The 17,325-nt window shown below is 40.4% G+C and overlaps 2 protein-coding genes across 2 annotated transcripts in view; one reads left to right on the top strand and one right to left on the bottom strand.

Moving 5' to 3' along the window:
- The first annotated feature begins 606 nt into the window (after positions 1–606).
- Positions 607–5,369, top strand: illr4 (immune-related, lectin-like receptor 4). The gene is made up of 8 exons (XM_080484666.1): positions 607–738; positions 856–927; positions 2,276–2,365; positions 2,902–2,979; positions 3,195–3,266; positions 3,350–3,501; positions 3,600–3,724; positions 3,807–5,369. The coding sequence occupies exons 1-8, from the start codon at positions 675–677 to the stop codon at positions 4,009–4,011; spliced, it is 858 nt and encodes a 285-aa protein (XP_080340792.1). The 5' UTR covers positions 607–674; the 3' UTR covers positions 4,012–5,369.
- Positions 5,370–5,636: 267 nt separating this feature from the next.
- Positions 5,637–17,325, bottom strand: part of LOC308122928 (uncharacterized protein) — a 28,234-nt gene continuing 16,545 nt past the window's right edge. Inside the window, exons 25-44 of the mRNA XM_080485108.1 lie at positions 16,707–16,901; positions 15,983–16,133; positions 15,650–15,765; positions 14,948–15,088; positions 14,164–14,314; positions 13,893–14,065; positions 13,239–13,374; positions 12,253–12,357; positions 12,017–12,073; positions 11,186–11,229; positions 10,937–11,054; positions 10,552–10,658; positions 9,852–10,053; positions 9,439–9,554; positions 9,200–9,350; positions 8,210–8,358; positions 7,588–7,702; positions 7,049–7,294; positions 6,827–6,953; positions 5,637–6,317 (exon numbers count right to left, since the gene is read on the bottom strand). Coding sequence (XP_080341234.1) covers positions 6,152–6,317; positions 6,827–6,953; positions 7,049–7,294; positions 7,588–7,702; positions 8,210–8,358; positions 9,200–9,350; positions 9,439–9,554; positions 9,852–10,053; positions 10,552–10,658; positions 10,937–11,054; positions 11,186–11,229; positions 12,017–12,073; positions 12,253–12,357; positions 13,239–13,374; positions 13,893–14,065; positions 14,164–14,314; positions 14,948–15,088; positions 15,650–15,765; positions 15,983–16,133; positions 16,707–16,901 — 2,766 coding nt within the window. The 3' untranslated portion in view covers positions 5,637–6,151. The remainder of the gene's footprint in view (positions 6,318–6,826; positions 6,954–7,048; positions 7,295–7,587; positions 7,703–8,209; positions 8,359–9,199; positions 9,351–9,438; positions 9,555–9,851; positions 10,054–10,551; positions 10,659–10,936; positions 11,055–11,185; positions 11,230–12,016; positions 12,074–12,252; positions 12,358–13,238; positions 13,375–13,892; positions 14,066–14,163; positions 14,315–14,947; positions 15,089–15,649; positions 15,766–15,982; positions 16,134–16,706; positions 16,902–17,325) is intronic.

Raw genomic sequence — 17,325 nt, 5'->3', positions numbered from 1 at the left:
CACGCAGGGTCTTGAGGGGGTAACCGGCTTTCGGGGTTCTGCCGCTTGTCAGCGGTAGAACGCCCTGGCCCCGCTACCCCCCCCAATTTTAAACCGCACCATAGACACACACATTGCATCCACCGCTTCAAAACACAAAGACACAACCTTACATATATCCAACACACACATAGGGCGGGGGGAGTGCGGGAGACGTGGCTCCCCCCAGCACCTCCCGCTGGGGTCCCGCCCCGGCCCGGGGTGAGTGCGGCTGGTATGCGGGGGGCGCGCTCCCTCGGGCGTGGCGCTCGTGGGGGGGCTGGGGTGCGGTGCTCTTTCTCAATAAAGATTTCAAATTTAAAGCATTCTAACATTTTAAGGAACATTTTTACACAATAAGTGTGTTTTATCAGGACACCTCAATGTCTTACTAAACCTCTGAACATCAATTAATTACAACTCTAATAACATAGCTGAAATCATGCTTAAAATAGCAAAATTAGGGGGAAATAAGTTTGGACTAAAATAGGAAAACCAAAACAAATCTGCTGCGCCTCATGTTGCAAAAAAGGAAATGGTGAACCAATCAAATTGGTGATATAAGCAGAACAGGAAACTTTATGAATCCCTCCCAATGCAGTGGAGCTGTCACAATTTAGTTCTCCGTCAGACGCTGTTGTCCATATTGAGAGAAAATGTGTGAAAAAGAAGTCATCTACGCTGATGTGAAGTTTGCAAAAGGAAAGGAAAAGGCCGACCGTGAGTTATATCTCTCTTTCTATCTGAAATCTAACCACAGTGGATGTTCAAACATACATTTTGGGGTCCATCACACTGACCCACACTTTTAATCTCACAATGTTTCTTGCTCTGAAGAGTCTGTTTCCTCCTCGGCTGACACCACATACTCTGAGGTGAAGCTACGGAAGACAGTCACAGAGCCACCCGGTGGGTACTGAGCACTCCAATGACCACTACTGTTGTCATGAAGCGCACAACCATCAAGTCAAACTATTTGCTTTGTTTGTAGCTTTTGTTCACTAAATATAAAAGAGATCATATCCCAGATGAAGATTGCTCTTTTTTTGTTTTTGGAAAGAAATTGTAAAACTAATTAAAAATGAGGAGAGGCAACATAAACATAAATCTGTCAAAAAATGCATATTGTGTGCAGGAAAACTATACTACTATTTTAGAGACCTCACTCAATTTCCCCGAACCTGATTCACTCTCCGATTAAACACATTCATAGGCAACAACTAATTCGGGGAATTACCAGGATTGCATCATTTTGTATTCTTTAAAATTGCCCAGGGTGACCTTTTATTAGGTTGGTTAAGAACGAATCAGCTCTACATTGGATATTCAAAGAATGTGAAAACGTGTATTTTATATGTCGGTTATCAACCAGCAGAAAGAAAACAACTCAAAATATTACAGCAAATATTACTGAAAGCACGTGTGTAAGAGTGTCAGACATTTCTGTTGCTGAAGGAAGTTAATAAAAGAGAAAAACTTTCATGTCAACAAAATCTTGTTTTGATAATAGTGATTAAAACAGTATTAACAATCTTAAAAATGATGTTTTTAATTTCAGTGTGGTTGTAACTATGTGTTTATTCTGCCGTCTTCACCAGGCCACTTTCATGGAATAATCAATGATGGTTTGATAAAGGTTGTAGATCGATCACTGGAATCAGAACAAATGATTTTAAATCTGATTTCATTATTGTAAAACCAGCGAGAACTAACAAACAAGAATGCTTCACTTTTCTCTTTTCAAAAAGGGAAGTTGCAAATAAAAAGTTCGATTTGTGGCTCAAAAATTGCAGTCGTCTATGACACAGCATCTCTTCTTGTTTCCTGTTCTTCTGCAGTTCCTTTCTCATGACTGGTTGTCATGTTTTATTTTCTTTAGTTTTTTTTTCTTGCTTGAGGAACCGAATTCGCATCACTAGACCTTTTATATTGTTTTCTGCTCAAACAGTCAAAAGTACACTGATCAGGTCATGAATATAAAAATAAATGTTATAGATATTAAAAAAACGTGATTCAATATATATATATATATATATATAGATACATATATACTTGTTAGAAGCCATCAATGAAATTGAACCCAGATTTCTTGTTGTTGTGAAGCAACAAGGCAAAAGAACACATTAGCATGCAAACACATCAATAGTATGGAGAACGTGTGAAATTTCATCAAGAAGCCCATATCCATTGTACCGTCTCAAATATCTAAAGTGTTCTCTTGCATGCCTCTGACGTTTCTTGTCTAACTGTTGGGCAGGTTCCAGGTCAAAGGTCACTGCAGAGAGAACCGCCCTGCTTGTGCTCATTGTTCTCCTGGTTGCTGCAGTGGGTGGTCTCGCTGGGTCCCGTAAGTTTGTCCAGTTCAGCTGAACCTAATACCAATCTTCATTCACGTGGCACCCACCAAACAAAAAGTACATCTTGACGTATTTCACATAAAATAATAAAGCATAAAAAAGTATCAAATTATTCTACAGTAATGATACTGCTTCTTCTTCTTTTTTTTAAATATCATTTTACTCAGACCTAAGGACAAAAATCACCATTTAATCCAACTATTCCAACTTGTTGCAAAGGTTTTTGGAAGAGAGAAATTTCTGCTTAGTTTCAAAACAACCTGCTATAGAGTATTTTTTTCCACACCTCATTTGTCAAGTCTGAAAAATATGCTTTGAGTATATTTAAATTATCATCATGGAAAAGGTACATCTCCAAAAGTTAAAGAATAACTCATCATTCGAAGAGTGCTCAAGAAAACACGGTATAATTTTTACTTTAGTATTTTATCTAATCTTTCCACTTCTGTGTTCACATTTTGAAAGCTGTTAAATTGTGAAAAATCTGAGGCGAATTGATTTGTTGTGGTTTTCTTCTGTTGATCAGTGTTCAATAACATGAGTACCAAGAAAACTCTGGAAAGTCTCAGAAGGAATTCGGAAAGGGAGATAAAGAATCTCACAGGTAAACATGTAACACCGAAATGCTGATTTCAACTTCATTGTGTTCACTAATGTTTCAGAATACATATTTTCTCTTGTTTTATTTTTGACAGTTTTAAACGGGAGCAAAACTTTATTAAAAAACCTTTGGTTGCGTTATTCTCAGAACTATCACACTATCTCAGGTAATAGTTGTTAAAATGGTAAAAATTCAATCTTTATACTTTTTAATGGCAGAGAGACTCTCCAAGATGAAAGAGTCCAGCACCGTGATACCAACATGCCCGAAGCCCACGCCAGGAACACAGAGTAAGCTTTTGGTTTTCATCCTCTCATGATAAGTACATGGAAATTAATGTGTCACACAGTATTTCTGTTTTGATATATCAAAGACAAGGAATGTAAACGATGTGAAGAAGGTTGGAAGGAACACAAAGGGATGTGTTATTTCTTTTCCACCCAAACATTAAACTGGACTGAGAGCAGGAAGTGGTGCCAAAATAAAACAGGAGATCTGGTTAAGATCGACAGCAAAGATGAGCAGGTATAAAACTCAGCTGCAGGGTCGTACTTTTAATTTCACATATTTTTGTGTTTCATCTCTGCACACAAACTGAGTAATGAGAATCAACTTCTGCGTAGATATTTTTGGCGGGAATCCTGAGAATGGCAATGAAGGAGTCTGAGGACAAGTTCTGGATTGGACTGACAGACTCGGTGAAGGAGAACAGCTGGCTGTGGGTTGACGACTCACCACTGAACAAAAGGTCTGACTGCAGGGAAACATTCAGCTTCTATTTCCACGATCAAAACAACCAGCCTTTACCAATCCTGCTTTTCATCTTTTAGTTTGGCCTTTTGGCTCCCTCGCGAGCCGGACAACTGGATGGGGCCAAATGAAGAAGAGAAAGATGGAGAAGACTGTGTGAGGATGGGGGAACAAAATGAATCTCACGAACTGATGTGTTGGTTTGACAGCTCATGCAAAAAGCCACACAAGTTCATTTGTGGGAAAAATGCGATAGACGGAGTGTTTGAAAGTAGGTGTGTCTAAACTTAAAGTATAGGACACAGTGTCACAGTGACTGGACACTGGTTTGATCCCGAGTTCAGGGACTTTCTGTGTGGAGTTTGCATGTTGTCTGTGACTTCTGTTTTCTTGAGATGGTAAGAGGAACAAAGTTAGTGGAGCTCATGACACGTCAGTCAAATGCAGAAGGGTGGCGCTGACGGAAAAGGCTGAACGTAGGTCGAATGTTGTCTCGGTTGCATGCACTGCGGCCATTTCAGAGTAATCATCACACAATCCTTCATCGATATCATGTGAGCTCTGCCCAGATGACGTGTCAAGAACAAGTCGTTCTCTTTTCTTGCAGAGTTTATACTGACCTTAAATCGTCTGCAGGTGTGAACATGTGATCGTGTCTCTCTGTGTCGGACTTGTGGGAGACTGTCCAAAGTGTCTCCTGACCTTCACTCAGACTCAGCCGTGATAGGTCCAGCTCCACATGGGCTGACAGGAGGTTACATGCTCGACAGGTCAGCGGTCCACCACAGGACAAACACAGTGAGACCAACATTCACAACTACAGAGAATTCAGAGTCACAAGTCCTCAGAAAAAATCCACACAGAAAGGCTCACAAGCCTTTCCAAGAATAGACTTGGGACTATTTTTGAATTCACATCTTCTCCTTATCATAGACTTTGTCATTTCATGGTCTCTTTGGCTTAATAAATGAATTTTTCTGAAGATGCAGCCTGCATCTTAAAGATGTCTCCCTGCTTCAGCACACCCAAATCTAATGTTGATGTCTTCAATAAGCTTGTATTAAGCCCAATAATGAGACCCTCATCACAATCAGGGGTTTTGCAGCTGGACGAGGCTTGAGACAGGACGTCGGCCCCTGAGGGCTGCAGTTTGGACACGTGTCTAAATACTTGAGTAGTTCTTCTCTAATTTCCTGTAACTTAAGTCTTGAAAATAAAATATTAAATTTTTTAAAATCAATATGTAAATGTTCATTTATTTGGAGAAAAATAGAAATTTAATGGAACAACAATGTTGCAGGAACCGGAAAAAAAAACCCATTTGAATTACACTGCTCAAAAGATTAAAGATGACAAAAGATCATCAGAGCGTAACTCCAAGACATTCAAAGTCCTGGAATATCAACCCGTCCAGTTAGGAAGCAATCCTGACAGTGAATCAGTGTCACCCACTCTTGTGACGACTGGACAGACGACGGATTGAAAGGTGCAGCAATTAGCAGGACGATCTGCGAATAGAACAAGGTGCACAAATAGAATTCAATATTTGTGGATTGTTTTTCAAATCAATAAAATCCCTGCTTACTGCCACGACTCCTTGATCATTGGACAATACTGAAGATTTGTTTTGTTATCATGATATCAAAAAAAAAAAAAAAAGCTGTGGGTTTTATTTTCTGACGCTATTGTACATTTGTTCATGAGATTCTTCAGTAAGTGTTTTCCATTTGATGCCACACGTTGCTGGTTATTGCTGCTCTCACTGGCATCAACTGTGTCTTGAGAATTAGGCGCTTTGCTCAAAAGGCCTGCAGTAGTGGGAACGAGCTCACATTTTCAAACCAAAGTCTCTTCATCTTGCTCTACCGATCCACAACCAGGACCAAACCCAGTTTCCCACGCTTGGAAGATAAAGCGCAACGTATTTATTGTGACTTATTAAAAATAAAAAATCCAAAACTTCAACTCACAACAATCAATTGACTCTAAAAAGAAACAAAGCAAACAAGATGGATGAACAAAAGCATCTATGATAACTTGTGGTTGTGTATCAATGTTGTAGAAATACAAAGGGAACAAAAATATATATAAAAAACTAAACCGCATGATTTAAACTTTTCTGCTACTGCAAGGTTTCACTTTCTTTTTCTTAAAAGTTATTAAACTCTTCCAAAAGCCTGCTGCAGGCTCTAAATTACATCTTCCTGTTATTCAAAATTAGGGACGTCTAAAGTGATCAAATAAACTTGGTAAACTTCTATACATTAAGCAGCTTTATCAGTTTCTCTGGACTCCTGGAAAAAGAAGCACATATCTGTGACCCACCACCTCCTGATGGTATTTTCCTCTTTGTCACTCCACTGGGTGGTAACCAGCTGATTCTGCATCACTCATTGCCTTCATCACATGTAAATGCGCCTCTTCCTCAGTCTTTATCCTGCATTCCTCTAACGGCGAGGATTCGCACAAGCATGGCCTCCATGGTGGCGTCATCCAGCGGGGTTGGCGAGAACCACAGAGGGCTGCTGGGAACGCAGCCGTGATCTGGGCGAAGGTAAAAGAGATTGCTGCGCTGCCTCACAGACTGAGAACTACACGGGAAGAAGAGAGAAAATACTGCAATTATACGAAGAGCCTCTCACCGGACCCTTTATCACGGACACAGACGACGTCATTTGAATTCAACGGCGGAGATAACGTTCAATTCAGCAGCTGACTTTTTAAAAAAAAAAATTGAAGCACTAATATTTTGGTAACTCTGTTAACTCACACGAGGGCTGCAGAAAAGTAGGAGCGCTCGTCAAAATGAGGAGCGTGCATCTCGATATGTTAGAATAACGTGGTAAATCTATTTTTAGGTTTTGCTTTTATGATGGTTGATGATCTTATGTGACAATGTAAAGAGTCTTTCAGCATTTTGAAAAGCACTATACAAATAACCTTTATTATTGTTGTTATTATCATTAAAGTTTACAGTTTTGTCAGGTAAGGGGAGGTTGGCTTGTTGATATTTGGCTTGATGGGCTTCACATTTCCAAACAGAGGAATAATACAACATAAAGAGTGAGCGATGGAGCTTTGCAGTGATAAAGACACCCACCACTTGGAGAGGTAGAACTTGTAGAGTCGGACTGGACAGCGAAGTGGATTCTCCGAGTTCTCCGTCATCTCAAGAGAATCCTGCTCCTCATTTTTCTTGCGTTTCTTGGCAGGGACGCCATCTGTATCTATAGAAAACACAAAAAAATAAGAGACTGCTACAACAGACGCTTCACATGCTGGTAGGAAACCAGCTTGTCTTTAATGTTGATGCTCCTGGTACCAGATTGTGCCGCGCTTCTTATGTTGGGTAAGCAGAAGCGCAGGAAGGTGGTCACGTTGTTGCCCTTGGTTCTTCTGAAGCTTCTGATATGTGCGAAGGACAGCCTGCGGTGCTGCTCCACCGAGGTGAAGCCCAGGTATTTACAGGAGAAGAAGAGCAGAGTGTTGAGGAGGACGATGGGGGAGAAGGCTCCGAGCTGTTTACACTCCCACAGGAACTCCTCGTCCACGCAGGAGGGGAAGTAACCTGCAGAGGAGGACGGACAGCTGATAATTAAACTCTAACATGGATAGAAGAAATACAAAGTAGTCTCATTTTCACAATACACACAGTTCTGGCTTCAATGTCAGATCTTTTAATCTGACATGACAGACTGGATAGAAGCATGATTTTGAGGTTGAAGGTCATTTTTTGATGAGGAACAGAAAAAATTCTCATGCGCTCATAATCTCACTGATCTATTGAGTCTAGTGGCTTTTATTTAATTTTTTTCCCAGCAGTGTAGTGGCATTTCCTCCCCAAGGCGATCGATGACTCACCGCTGCGTCTGAGCGAGGGTTCGAAGTGTTTCATGATCTTGGTGAACTCGGAGGAGAACCTGCTGTAGATCAGATCACTGAATATGTTCTCCGTGCGATTATTCTCAAACAGAAACTACAAAGAAACAGGAAACTAGTCAAAACAACATCTTCATTGTCCACAATGTGTTAAAATGCGTCTTTAATTTCCCACTAAAAACACAATGATAACAAAAGGCAACAACAAGAACGAAAATAAGGTTTTATACTTCATCTGCATTTTCCTCCATTTTGTGACCAATTGGATTGAAATTTCTAAATAGTTTCAAATTTGAGCGAAAGATCCCTTCAAGCAAGACGTTCGGGCTTCAGCTAGAATAATAAACACGACAAACATTTATCCAGACTTTGATACCATTTGGTAAGATTCTGATGACGTTCCATGCTTGACAACTTTCCGTCAGTCACACAACCGCATTTATAGTTGAATAATAAAATTCATGCGGAGGTCAGAGTCACAAAATGTACACACTATATATGCCCATAAGGACAAACTGGGTCAGATATGCTTTGCGTGTGTGTATGTGTGTGTGTGTGTGTGTGTGTGTGTGTGTGTGTGTGTGTGTGTGTGTGTGTGTCTTGCCTGCTGAATGCAGAGGCAGAGGTAGAACAGACTGTCTGGGGGATGCGGTTCCCCGTTGGCTTGTTTCACCTCGTTGATGAAGCAACAGAGGCCATGACTCAGTTCCTCAGCGGAGCAGTGAAGAAGTTCCTCCTTCAACCTCACGGCCACTGATGGACAGAAAGAGTGAAGAAAAGGTTTTAGTGCATTTGTCCTTCATGTTTTCATCCACTTCCTCCTTGTAATCTCGTTTTCTACCCGGAGTGCAAAAACGTATATTTGAGGTCATTGATGTCGCTATAATTGTTTTTATGTGTTTGTGACTGGTGAGCTGTATTCTTTATTCAAGAGGCAAAACGTAGATCAATGTGCCCAAGATACAAATAAGGCTTTTTTTTTTTCTGCTTTTTTTTTAACTACGAAGTGTTTACTTGATTTGGCTAAAAACTTAAATAGTAAAAAATAAAAATAAAACTATGTTTGTCTTTGTTTATAAATAAATCCTGTTCTCACCGTTTACTCATTGATTTAAAGGTTGAACAGTGATGCTCATCTTCATCCTGCGGCTTAACTTAACATCAACAATCTCCCATCCTGAGATACACATGTGATGTAAATGGATGATGTTAAAATCTGTACTGCAGAAGAACTAAAGCACATATTTATTTATAACTGAAAAGTAAGGGCTGAAACACTCCCAGAGAAATACAAAACAGGCTACAACACTCAATCCGTCATTTAACGAAAGAAAGAAGAGTTTTCATAAATGAGAAAATAAACATCATTTACTTATTGAAACGATCAATTAAAAGATGTTCAACTATGAAACAAAAGAAAGTTATTTAAATTGAGCGAGAAGAGGTACAATAACAGTTATTGTGTATCAGTTCTTATGCAAGCTTCTTTTTTATTTTTTTAAACACATTTTAAAGCTGGCAAACAAGAAATACATAATTGAAGAATTAAAAAAAAAAGAAAAAATGAAAAAGAGGATTTAAAAAACCAACATACTGGGAACAGGTAATGGGTGTGTCTGTGATTCTCGCCACTGGATCCACGTCTTCCAGGCATCGACTCCCCACTGAGTCTGCAGTTTCTGTGGCTTCCTGGATGTGACTCTCACACCGGCCTCCTCTGAAGACGTCTGTTGCAGCTTGGAACCCTTGAACAGGATGAAAAGTCAGAAACGGAGCACAGAAATACCACGGCACATCTTCCGCATTGCCCTTTCATTGTGGTGGGTTTTATACCTTCTTTTGGTGGCCTTTGTGAAGAACTGGTGGAGGTCCCTCTGGACGACGGAGATCCTTCTTCGTCTCCGAAGTGCTGGACGGGAGGCGCCCAGGAGGAGAACTGCAGGGGGAGGCTGAAAGCAAAGGGAACGTTTAGTTGAGTTTATTCAAGATGATCTAATGATTCATGAAGTTACAGCAGCATCATGGAAGAAGGTCTCTGTGTGTGTGTGTGTGTGTGTGTGTGTGTGTGTGTGTGTGTGTGTGTGTGTGTGTGTGTGTGTGTGTGTGTGTGTGTGTGTGTGTGTGTGTGTGTGTGTGTGTGTGTGTGTGTGTGTGTGTGTGTGTGTGTGTGTGGTCGGTGAGCAGGCGAGGCTGCTGGACACTGGCTGGAGGATCATAGTTGTCTGGATCTTTCTCCACTGACTCACCCGTCTTGAAAAGACTTTCAAGATTTCCTCCTCCTTTTGTCACTTGCCGGGTCGGCGGCTCATCCTGTGTCTTGGTCCCGTCGTCCTCTCCAGTCTCTGTCTCAGGCCTGAGGCTTTGATCGCCACTGAACATTTTGCTCTTTTCTTTCAGCGTGAGCACGGCACCATCTGCCGTCACGGGGAGAAACACGGGGACGGGCAGCTGAAGAGAATTTGGAAAAGAGACTCAATATTCTGCTTCCCAGAATCCTCTCTTTTAATCAGGATAGGCGACGTATGTGATCAGACAAAACCTCTTCAAAAACCAAGTTTTGTCAGCAGGAAGTATTAAAGTATTTCCTGCTACATTATGAAATTTATTTTATTATTTTTTTCAATTAAAGATACTTTCTGAAAAAATAAATCTAATTTCTTACTGCAGAGCCTGAATAGAGAGAGAGAGAGAGAGAGAGAGAGAGAGAGAGAGAGAGAGAGAGAGAGAGAAAAAGAGAGAGAGAGAGAGAGAGAGAGAGAGAGAGAGAGAGAGAGAATACATGAAAAAAAAAGAATCAAAGGAGGAACGACAAAGGTAATAAATAGAAAGTGATAGATCAATAGATGGAGAGAAAGACTATAAAATAGTTAAGTTATCAAAAGTTTCTCTGTTACCAGATCAGGAGTAGAAACAAATTAAAAAACTGCACGTTTGTGTTTAACATACCGGTAAGGGCAGGCCCACTGGCGTCGGTGTGTACTGAGTGTACATGTTCATAGGCAGAGGCACAAACACGGGTACAGGCAGGACGACGATGTTCGGATCAACTTTGTCTTTAAACAGAATAAACCAGAAGACAATCAAGAGTAAACCCTACAATGACTGAGCGTGTGAATATTCTTCCACAAAGTTGTGTGTGTTCGGGTGATACAGTCATTTTCTGACATGCTGGTCTGGAGTTTGATCTTTTTTCCAAAATGAACACAATCTGCACGATGAGCAGGTATTCTCTCACATGAACTGATTGAATTTTCCGAGTTTGCGCAAAACAAGAGAATATCACCTGAATGCAAATCGATCAGTTTTTAAAATGTCTTAAGTTGTATGATACCCGTTTGTGCTTCTGTTTCCACCGTCTGTGCTGCGCAGGAGACTCCTTTGTTGTGGACCAGTGGAGTGCAGAGCATGGATTTATTCTTCAGTTCTTTTTGGACTGTTTGAGTGCTTGCCTGAAAATGCACAAATAATGACCACAGCAGTAAGTCGATCATGAAATAGAATGATAATGCTTCTTCTCACTCGCATGAATAAGCAAACACTGGAAATGATCTCGCTTGACGTAATATCTTGGTAGACTTACATGTCCGACGACCTCAGCTTCGATGTCAAAGACAGAACTTTTGTCTGGAATCAGAAAATGAAGCTCAGTAATGATCAGAGTAAGATTTTCCAACATATGCAGAGGTCCTGCATGTTATCATTCAACATAACAAGACCAGAAGTTTTGGAAAACAAATAGGAAGTTTGACTCTTGCGTAACAACATACAAAGAAATCCGATAATTCAGGTCCCAATTACTGATCCGATTCCTCCTAGATATCAGATTTTTATGGTCAGGGAAACAGGTTTGGTGTCTTTCTGCTCAAACACTACTGAATGATAATATGACTCAGCAGTCATTGCAATGAGAAATGTATAAAAAGAGAGCATGCAGGACCAGGAGAGCCCACCTCTGGTTTTATGGCTAAAGTTACAATCAGGTTTAAGTTGGGCTTCGGCTCAGGGTTATGGAAGGACGTGTTGTTGTTAATGTGACGGCCCCGTCAGCAATGACAAACAAATATGTATGTATCCGGATTTGGTTCTTTTCTTTTTTTTTTTTGAGGGACCCAAAAGACTGGGAGCTCACTTATGGGCCAGACCTCTACCGAGAAGGATCCACAGTAAAAAATAAATAAATCAAGAAGCAGTGAAGTTCTGTTTTCAGTGCTGGGATTATAATCAGGGAACAGTTAAATAATGGTTAGCCCTCTTGCCTCATAGCAACAATCCCAGTTTGACGCTGGTTGGAGTTCAGTCTCTGTGTGTGTGTGTGTGTGTGTGTGTGTGTGTGTGTGTGTGTGTGTGTGTGTGTGTGTGTGTGTGTGTGTGTGTGTGTGTGTGTGTGTGTGTGTGTGTGTGTGTGTCATACCTTGCTCTGCAGACGTTGACATAACACTGTTGACGATAGGAGAGGCTTCCGTTGTAGCTGAAGAGGAGTTAAAGAAATTAGATACTGGTCTGAAAAGTCAGTGTGTACACAAGTGTACGTGTGTGTGTGTGTGTGTGTGTGTGTGTGTGTGTGTGTGTGTGTGTGTGTGTGTGTGTGTGTGTGTGTGTGTGTGTGTGTGTGTGTGTGTGTGTGTGTGTGTGTGTGTGTGTGTGTACCATGCTGTGCAGAGGCTGATGAGGATTTGGCTCGACGGACCAGAGCCTCAGCGAGAGAAACAACGCTTGTGATGACAGGAGAGGGGTCTGTTGGAGGTATCAGCTCTGAGGGTTCAGACAAACAGAGGAGCCAGAGACGTTATCAGTTATATCACAAACTTAATGTAAAGCAAAAGGAAACCATTCTAAATGACATTGACACGTTTTGGTGTTGGGCCCTATTTGGGCCATAAGGTGGTGCTGTTGTGCTTCAGATTAGTAGGAACCTTTTTCAGGGACTGGTTTACTTGAGAGGGTGGAGCTGAAAAATATTTCTGACTGTATGGCTGTATGCTTTGTTGAATATTGAAATAAATGAGTTATTCTAACCAGGGGACTTTAACTTGGGGTGAGAAATTAAGGAATAAACACTGAGTTTAGGATCAAACACTGTAGCTTGTGAGTGATTTCCCCAAAAAACACAAAGTAGGTCAAATACAAAAACTCACTCGAGATTTCGGTCTTATGCAAAGTAAAGTCCTACAGATTTGAGGCCTGTGCAGATTCTTTATTTGACCTTCAAAGACTTGAACAGCGAATCAATAAAAACACCCAAAACTAATTCAAATTAAACCTTTTTGTGTGGTTATGACTGAATCACTGAACACTATCTACACATTGCTATTAAATTGATTTAAAGGAAATTTCCAAAATATAAATGGAATTACTTTTATTGATACTTCAGCATTTTTAACCCACTTTATAAATGATGGGTCATACTCATCCATTTGCTCACTCAATCATTCTCACGCGCACACAAATGTCCTCCTCACTACCTGAGGGTCAAACTGTGACACCGCACACTTCTTCCTCAAGGATATACATCTGCAATATGGCTATATTGGCTTGCTGGCAGTAAAGAATGGAAGAATAGGGATCTGGGACCCATATGGCTCAATGAGAATCAGGCAAACAAAGCATCATCAGGTAGATGAGCCTAAATGTACCTGTAATCTTCTCCTGGGCCACTTCATAGCAAAAGCGCAGGAGACACTTGAGGTCACAGAAGTGTTTGACTTCTCCGAGCAGAGCCAGACTCTGCTTCAGCTTCCCTTGGTGACCACAACAGTCACACTTTGCTATCTGAGAACAGAAGTGTGAAAGAGTTCATCTTCATTACCAGGTTTGTAATCAGTTAAGTTTGAATTCATGCAGGGATGCGGCTGACACTGACTTTACACTCAACATCATTCACGTCGGGGATTTTCAAAGTACGAAATTGTTAAAACATTTGTTGGTCACCATTTAAATGTCGACATGTCGGCACACATCTCAAAGTTTAACTTCCCATTTGACCAGACACACGCCTCAGACGTTTGAATAAAATATAATCATAAAATATATATAGACTGATATAGTCTGCTCAATTTACTGTCCACTTATGGTTTTGTTAAATCTTGTTATGACATTGTTTCATATTGATTATGACATTTACAGTTTTATCCAACAATTATAGTTGAAAAGCTTTCGATCTACAAATACTTAAGAAAAAAAATCCATTAACTCTTCAGTAGAATCTTTGGAGATGATAATAAAGTGCTATATATGTGGCGGTTAAGTGATCTGAGCAGGATGCCAATGTACTCCTCTTCTTAACTCACATGACTGAGACACAGTTTGTATTTTGAGCAACAGTCCTCGGAGCAGAACTCGCTCTCTGTGCCGACGTCCTCTGCCGTCCGCAGAGTCCTGAAGCGCGAGAGGCAATAAGAGCACGAGCCCAAGCGCTGACCGCACTTCTTTTCCAGCTGCAGGAGACTCAATGCCTCACATCCTGGGAACAGAGACAAGAGAGGGTTCTAGAAATTTGACTTCAAGTAAGTTAAGTCAAGCACAACGTCACACAGGCCCACGTTAAAGATGTGTCCTTACCGTCACTGCAGAAGGAGAGGCGCCTGCCATCAACTTTCTTAATGTCCTTTATGATCCGCTCACTCTTGCAGTTTTCACATTTGCCCCTGATGATGTTGATTCTTTGAAAGTCTTGAGAACAGACTGAGCTACACACAAAAATCAGTTTTTCCTGCACACAAACATACAAAGGGAGTTAGTTTGTTATTATCAGTTTAACAGCTGCTGAACTACGACGGCACAATGAAATCAATCCTCCTTAGTTGCAACAATATCTGCTGCCTGTCGTTCATCTCAAACTTAAAAAAAACAACAACTGGCCAAAGAGGCATAATGTTGAGTGAGTTCAAGTTTACTGGAGTAATTCACCAATTCACTTCTTATCATGAAGCAGCTTCCGTCTTAAGACTGATAATATCTATGAGCCTGTGCACTCAGTGCTATCAATCACTCACAGTAACTGAGAATTAAACACTACTTATGTATTAATTAACTATTGTTTTTGGTCCATTTCACCTTTTGCAATTATATGTACAAGTGTCTTTCTAAGCTCTTTTCACTTCGATGATTGTAATATGCTGGGACCACTTTGAAATGAAATTAAACATTCCTATGGGTTTGTTTATCCTACAAAAAGAGTTGCTTTTTCTTTTTTGAATTTACACTTAACTTAAGCTGTGCTTAAGATGATGTAATTTCTATTAACAGATTTTCACTGTAACTGCTAGTTTCTGAAGGTGTTTTTTACCAACACAGTTCCTGTTCCTGAGTCTTTCTTTCTGAAAAGAAAAAGAATCACATGCACCTTCGTGTAGATGACTTTGGGTAAAGTTTTTACGATGCGTCGACACTGAGCACACAGCAGTTTGTCTGCAGGTTTGTGGGAATCCTTTTGAGTTTGGCTTGAGGCTTCTGTTGAGTTTGTCGTATTATCTTTATGGGTTTTCTGGAAAAAATAAATAAATAAACACATTATTGAGGAGAACGTATACAAATGTGAGGCGGACTGTTGGGTTTGGGAAGAACAGACTTGACCATGACTAACACAACTCAGAGTGCATGCCGAGTGTAAAGACGCAACCTCTCACACGGTGTAACAGCAATATGTTTACTAGTTCTTGGCAAATGAGTGGAGCCAAAAAAGAATCATCTTAAAAAATTTAATCAGAGCTGTAAAACCTGCAGGCCATCACAGGACGGCTTTGTAAAGTGTAAAAATAAGAAAAGAGACATTCAATGCAGCTTGTTGATTAATTGTCGCTCATTCGTTCAATGGTTAAGTAGAACTAGAAAACATGAGAGAACCTGATAGCAGATTGCAGCAGTGATAGACAGCGTGAAAATTTCCTACCTGACCTGGCAGCATAATGGACTGAGCTTCCAAGTCTTACTATAAGTGGTAGTTTGTGAAATTATTTCTGTGGAAACTCATCTTACTATTCTGGCCCAATGCAGATCAAACTGGACTGTATCAGGGCTTTGAACCACGATGAGTTTTTCTTATTACCTTGAAAGCCACGGCACAAGTGAGACTGCAGAAGTTCCTTATGGTCGCGTCTGCCATGGCCAGATGACAGGCTGGTACTGAGGTCTGACCACATTTGTCACAGTTAAAGGCAGCACCTGTGCAGAAGGGCGCGGAGGTTGTTCAACTGATATGATGATATTCAGTGGTACAGGGGACTCCGACTCGCTTCCCCGTCTGATTACATTAAAAACCATAGCTCCTTTAGACATCAACGCGTGCGTTCAGGATCACAAAAAGTTGCAAGAATGTTGGTCTTTGTGCAAAATAAAGGATGTTTGTTTGAACTCTTTAAAAAACAGAATAGTCTGGTACCTGACGCGCTGACAGCCTGGATCTTGGACGCCGTCACACAGCCTTTGGTGCAGAAGAGCTCGATGACATCGTCACTGATTCTGTTTTCATACATGTCCGATATCGGAACAGAGGTACGACACATGGCACACTGCTGCGGGGTTTGGATTTTCTGCATGTTGATCAAAAAACAAACAGTAAGAGGAGCTCCGTCCCCAACTCAATCCAATTCAGAAACTTTTATCAGGGTTAAAGAAAATATATATATATTATATGCCATCTGGTATTGTAGAGTAAAGAAAAGAACACAATAAACAAAGTAAAGCAGCAACAATACAATAATAAATCAGATCACTTAACAGAGTAAAATGTGACGGGATTCAGTCAGCACTCCTGAGTTCAGTTTGTCTCATTTTAAACAGAAATGACTCTTTTTATTGTGTCTTTATACTTTAAAAGGTTATTGTATCAATTATTTTTAGTTTGATTCATGTATATATAGTAATAGTATAGTAATAATGTCTCCATCCTCAAACTGCTTGAAATCCTGAACAAATAAATACATTCATTTGTTGTTGAAATCTTTCCAGGTCAGTTCAATAAATGTTCATTTTAATAATAGTTGGTTAATAAATGAAATTGTAAAATTAGAATGAAAAAGTAAAACAGACTATGCTCTGAAAATATGTTTTTTCCTAAAGTATACTTTTCACAATATGCATTTCATCAGTTTCTACCGTCTTACCTGCTTAAACTGAGACACACAATCTTCACTGCAGAGAGTTTTTCTGTCGTTCTCCATCTTCAGTATGAGCGGTGTTTCACAGCAGCGACGACAGAGCTCACAGATCGACATGTTGTTTATGGTGCAGAAGCGAAGATAACAAGGATCACTGCAGACCTTGTAAACAATCTTCTTCAGCATGATCTCATGTTTACTCTGCAGAGGAGTGAACACCTTTCAGGGTCTCAATTCGTCATTCAGTTGACATGAATCAAAAACTAACAAGGAAAGATGATTGGATATTTTTGAAATCCCTCTCGTCACTTACTATACAATATCTGCAGCATATACTGCACTGCGACTTGAACGGTTCGTTGTGTATCTCGCTGGATGCAATCTTTTTGCAGTTGAAAGAGGAAAGGCAGGTTTGACTGCAGAAATCCTTTTCTGTCCCGTCTTCGTCCACTGAACGGTGGCAAACGTCCCGAGACTCTGCTAGCGCCCTGAGAAAAGGAAGAAGATTCCCTCAAAGTCTACAATCTGACATGGCGAGAAGATGAAGCTCATTTCAAACACGGTGAAATTGTATAAAAAAACACTGTTACTTCAGTTCCACTGTTGCACCTCCTCTAATTGTAAT

The sequence above is a fragment of the Lipophrys pholis genome (genome assembly GCF_963383615.2).
Source record: "Lipophrys pholis genome assembly, chromosome: 17".
In the NCBI taxonomy this organism is placed as follows: Eukaryota; Metazoa; Chordata; class Actinopteri; order Blenniiformes; family Blenniidae; genus Lipophrys; species Lipophrys pholis.
This window is presented reverse-complemented; position numbering and strand designations above follow the sequence as displayed.

What these genes read in the sequence shown, in the direction of transcription:
- illr4 (XM_080484666.1), top strand. Translation starts at nt 675, where the DNA reads ATGTGTGAAAAAGAAGTCATCTACGCTGATGTGAAGTTTGCAAAAGGA. An exon ending in GGAGATAAAGAATCTCACAG is followed by an intron (nt 2,980 to 3,194) that starts GTAAACATGTAA and finishes TTTTAATGGCAG; the next exon opens with AGAGACTCTCCAAGATGAAA. An exon ending in TCGACAGCAAAGATGAGCAG is followed by an intron (nt 3,502 to 3,599) that starts GTATAAAACTCA and finishes ACTTCTGCGTAG; the next exon opens with ATATTTTTGGCGGGAATCCT.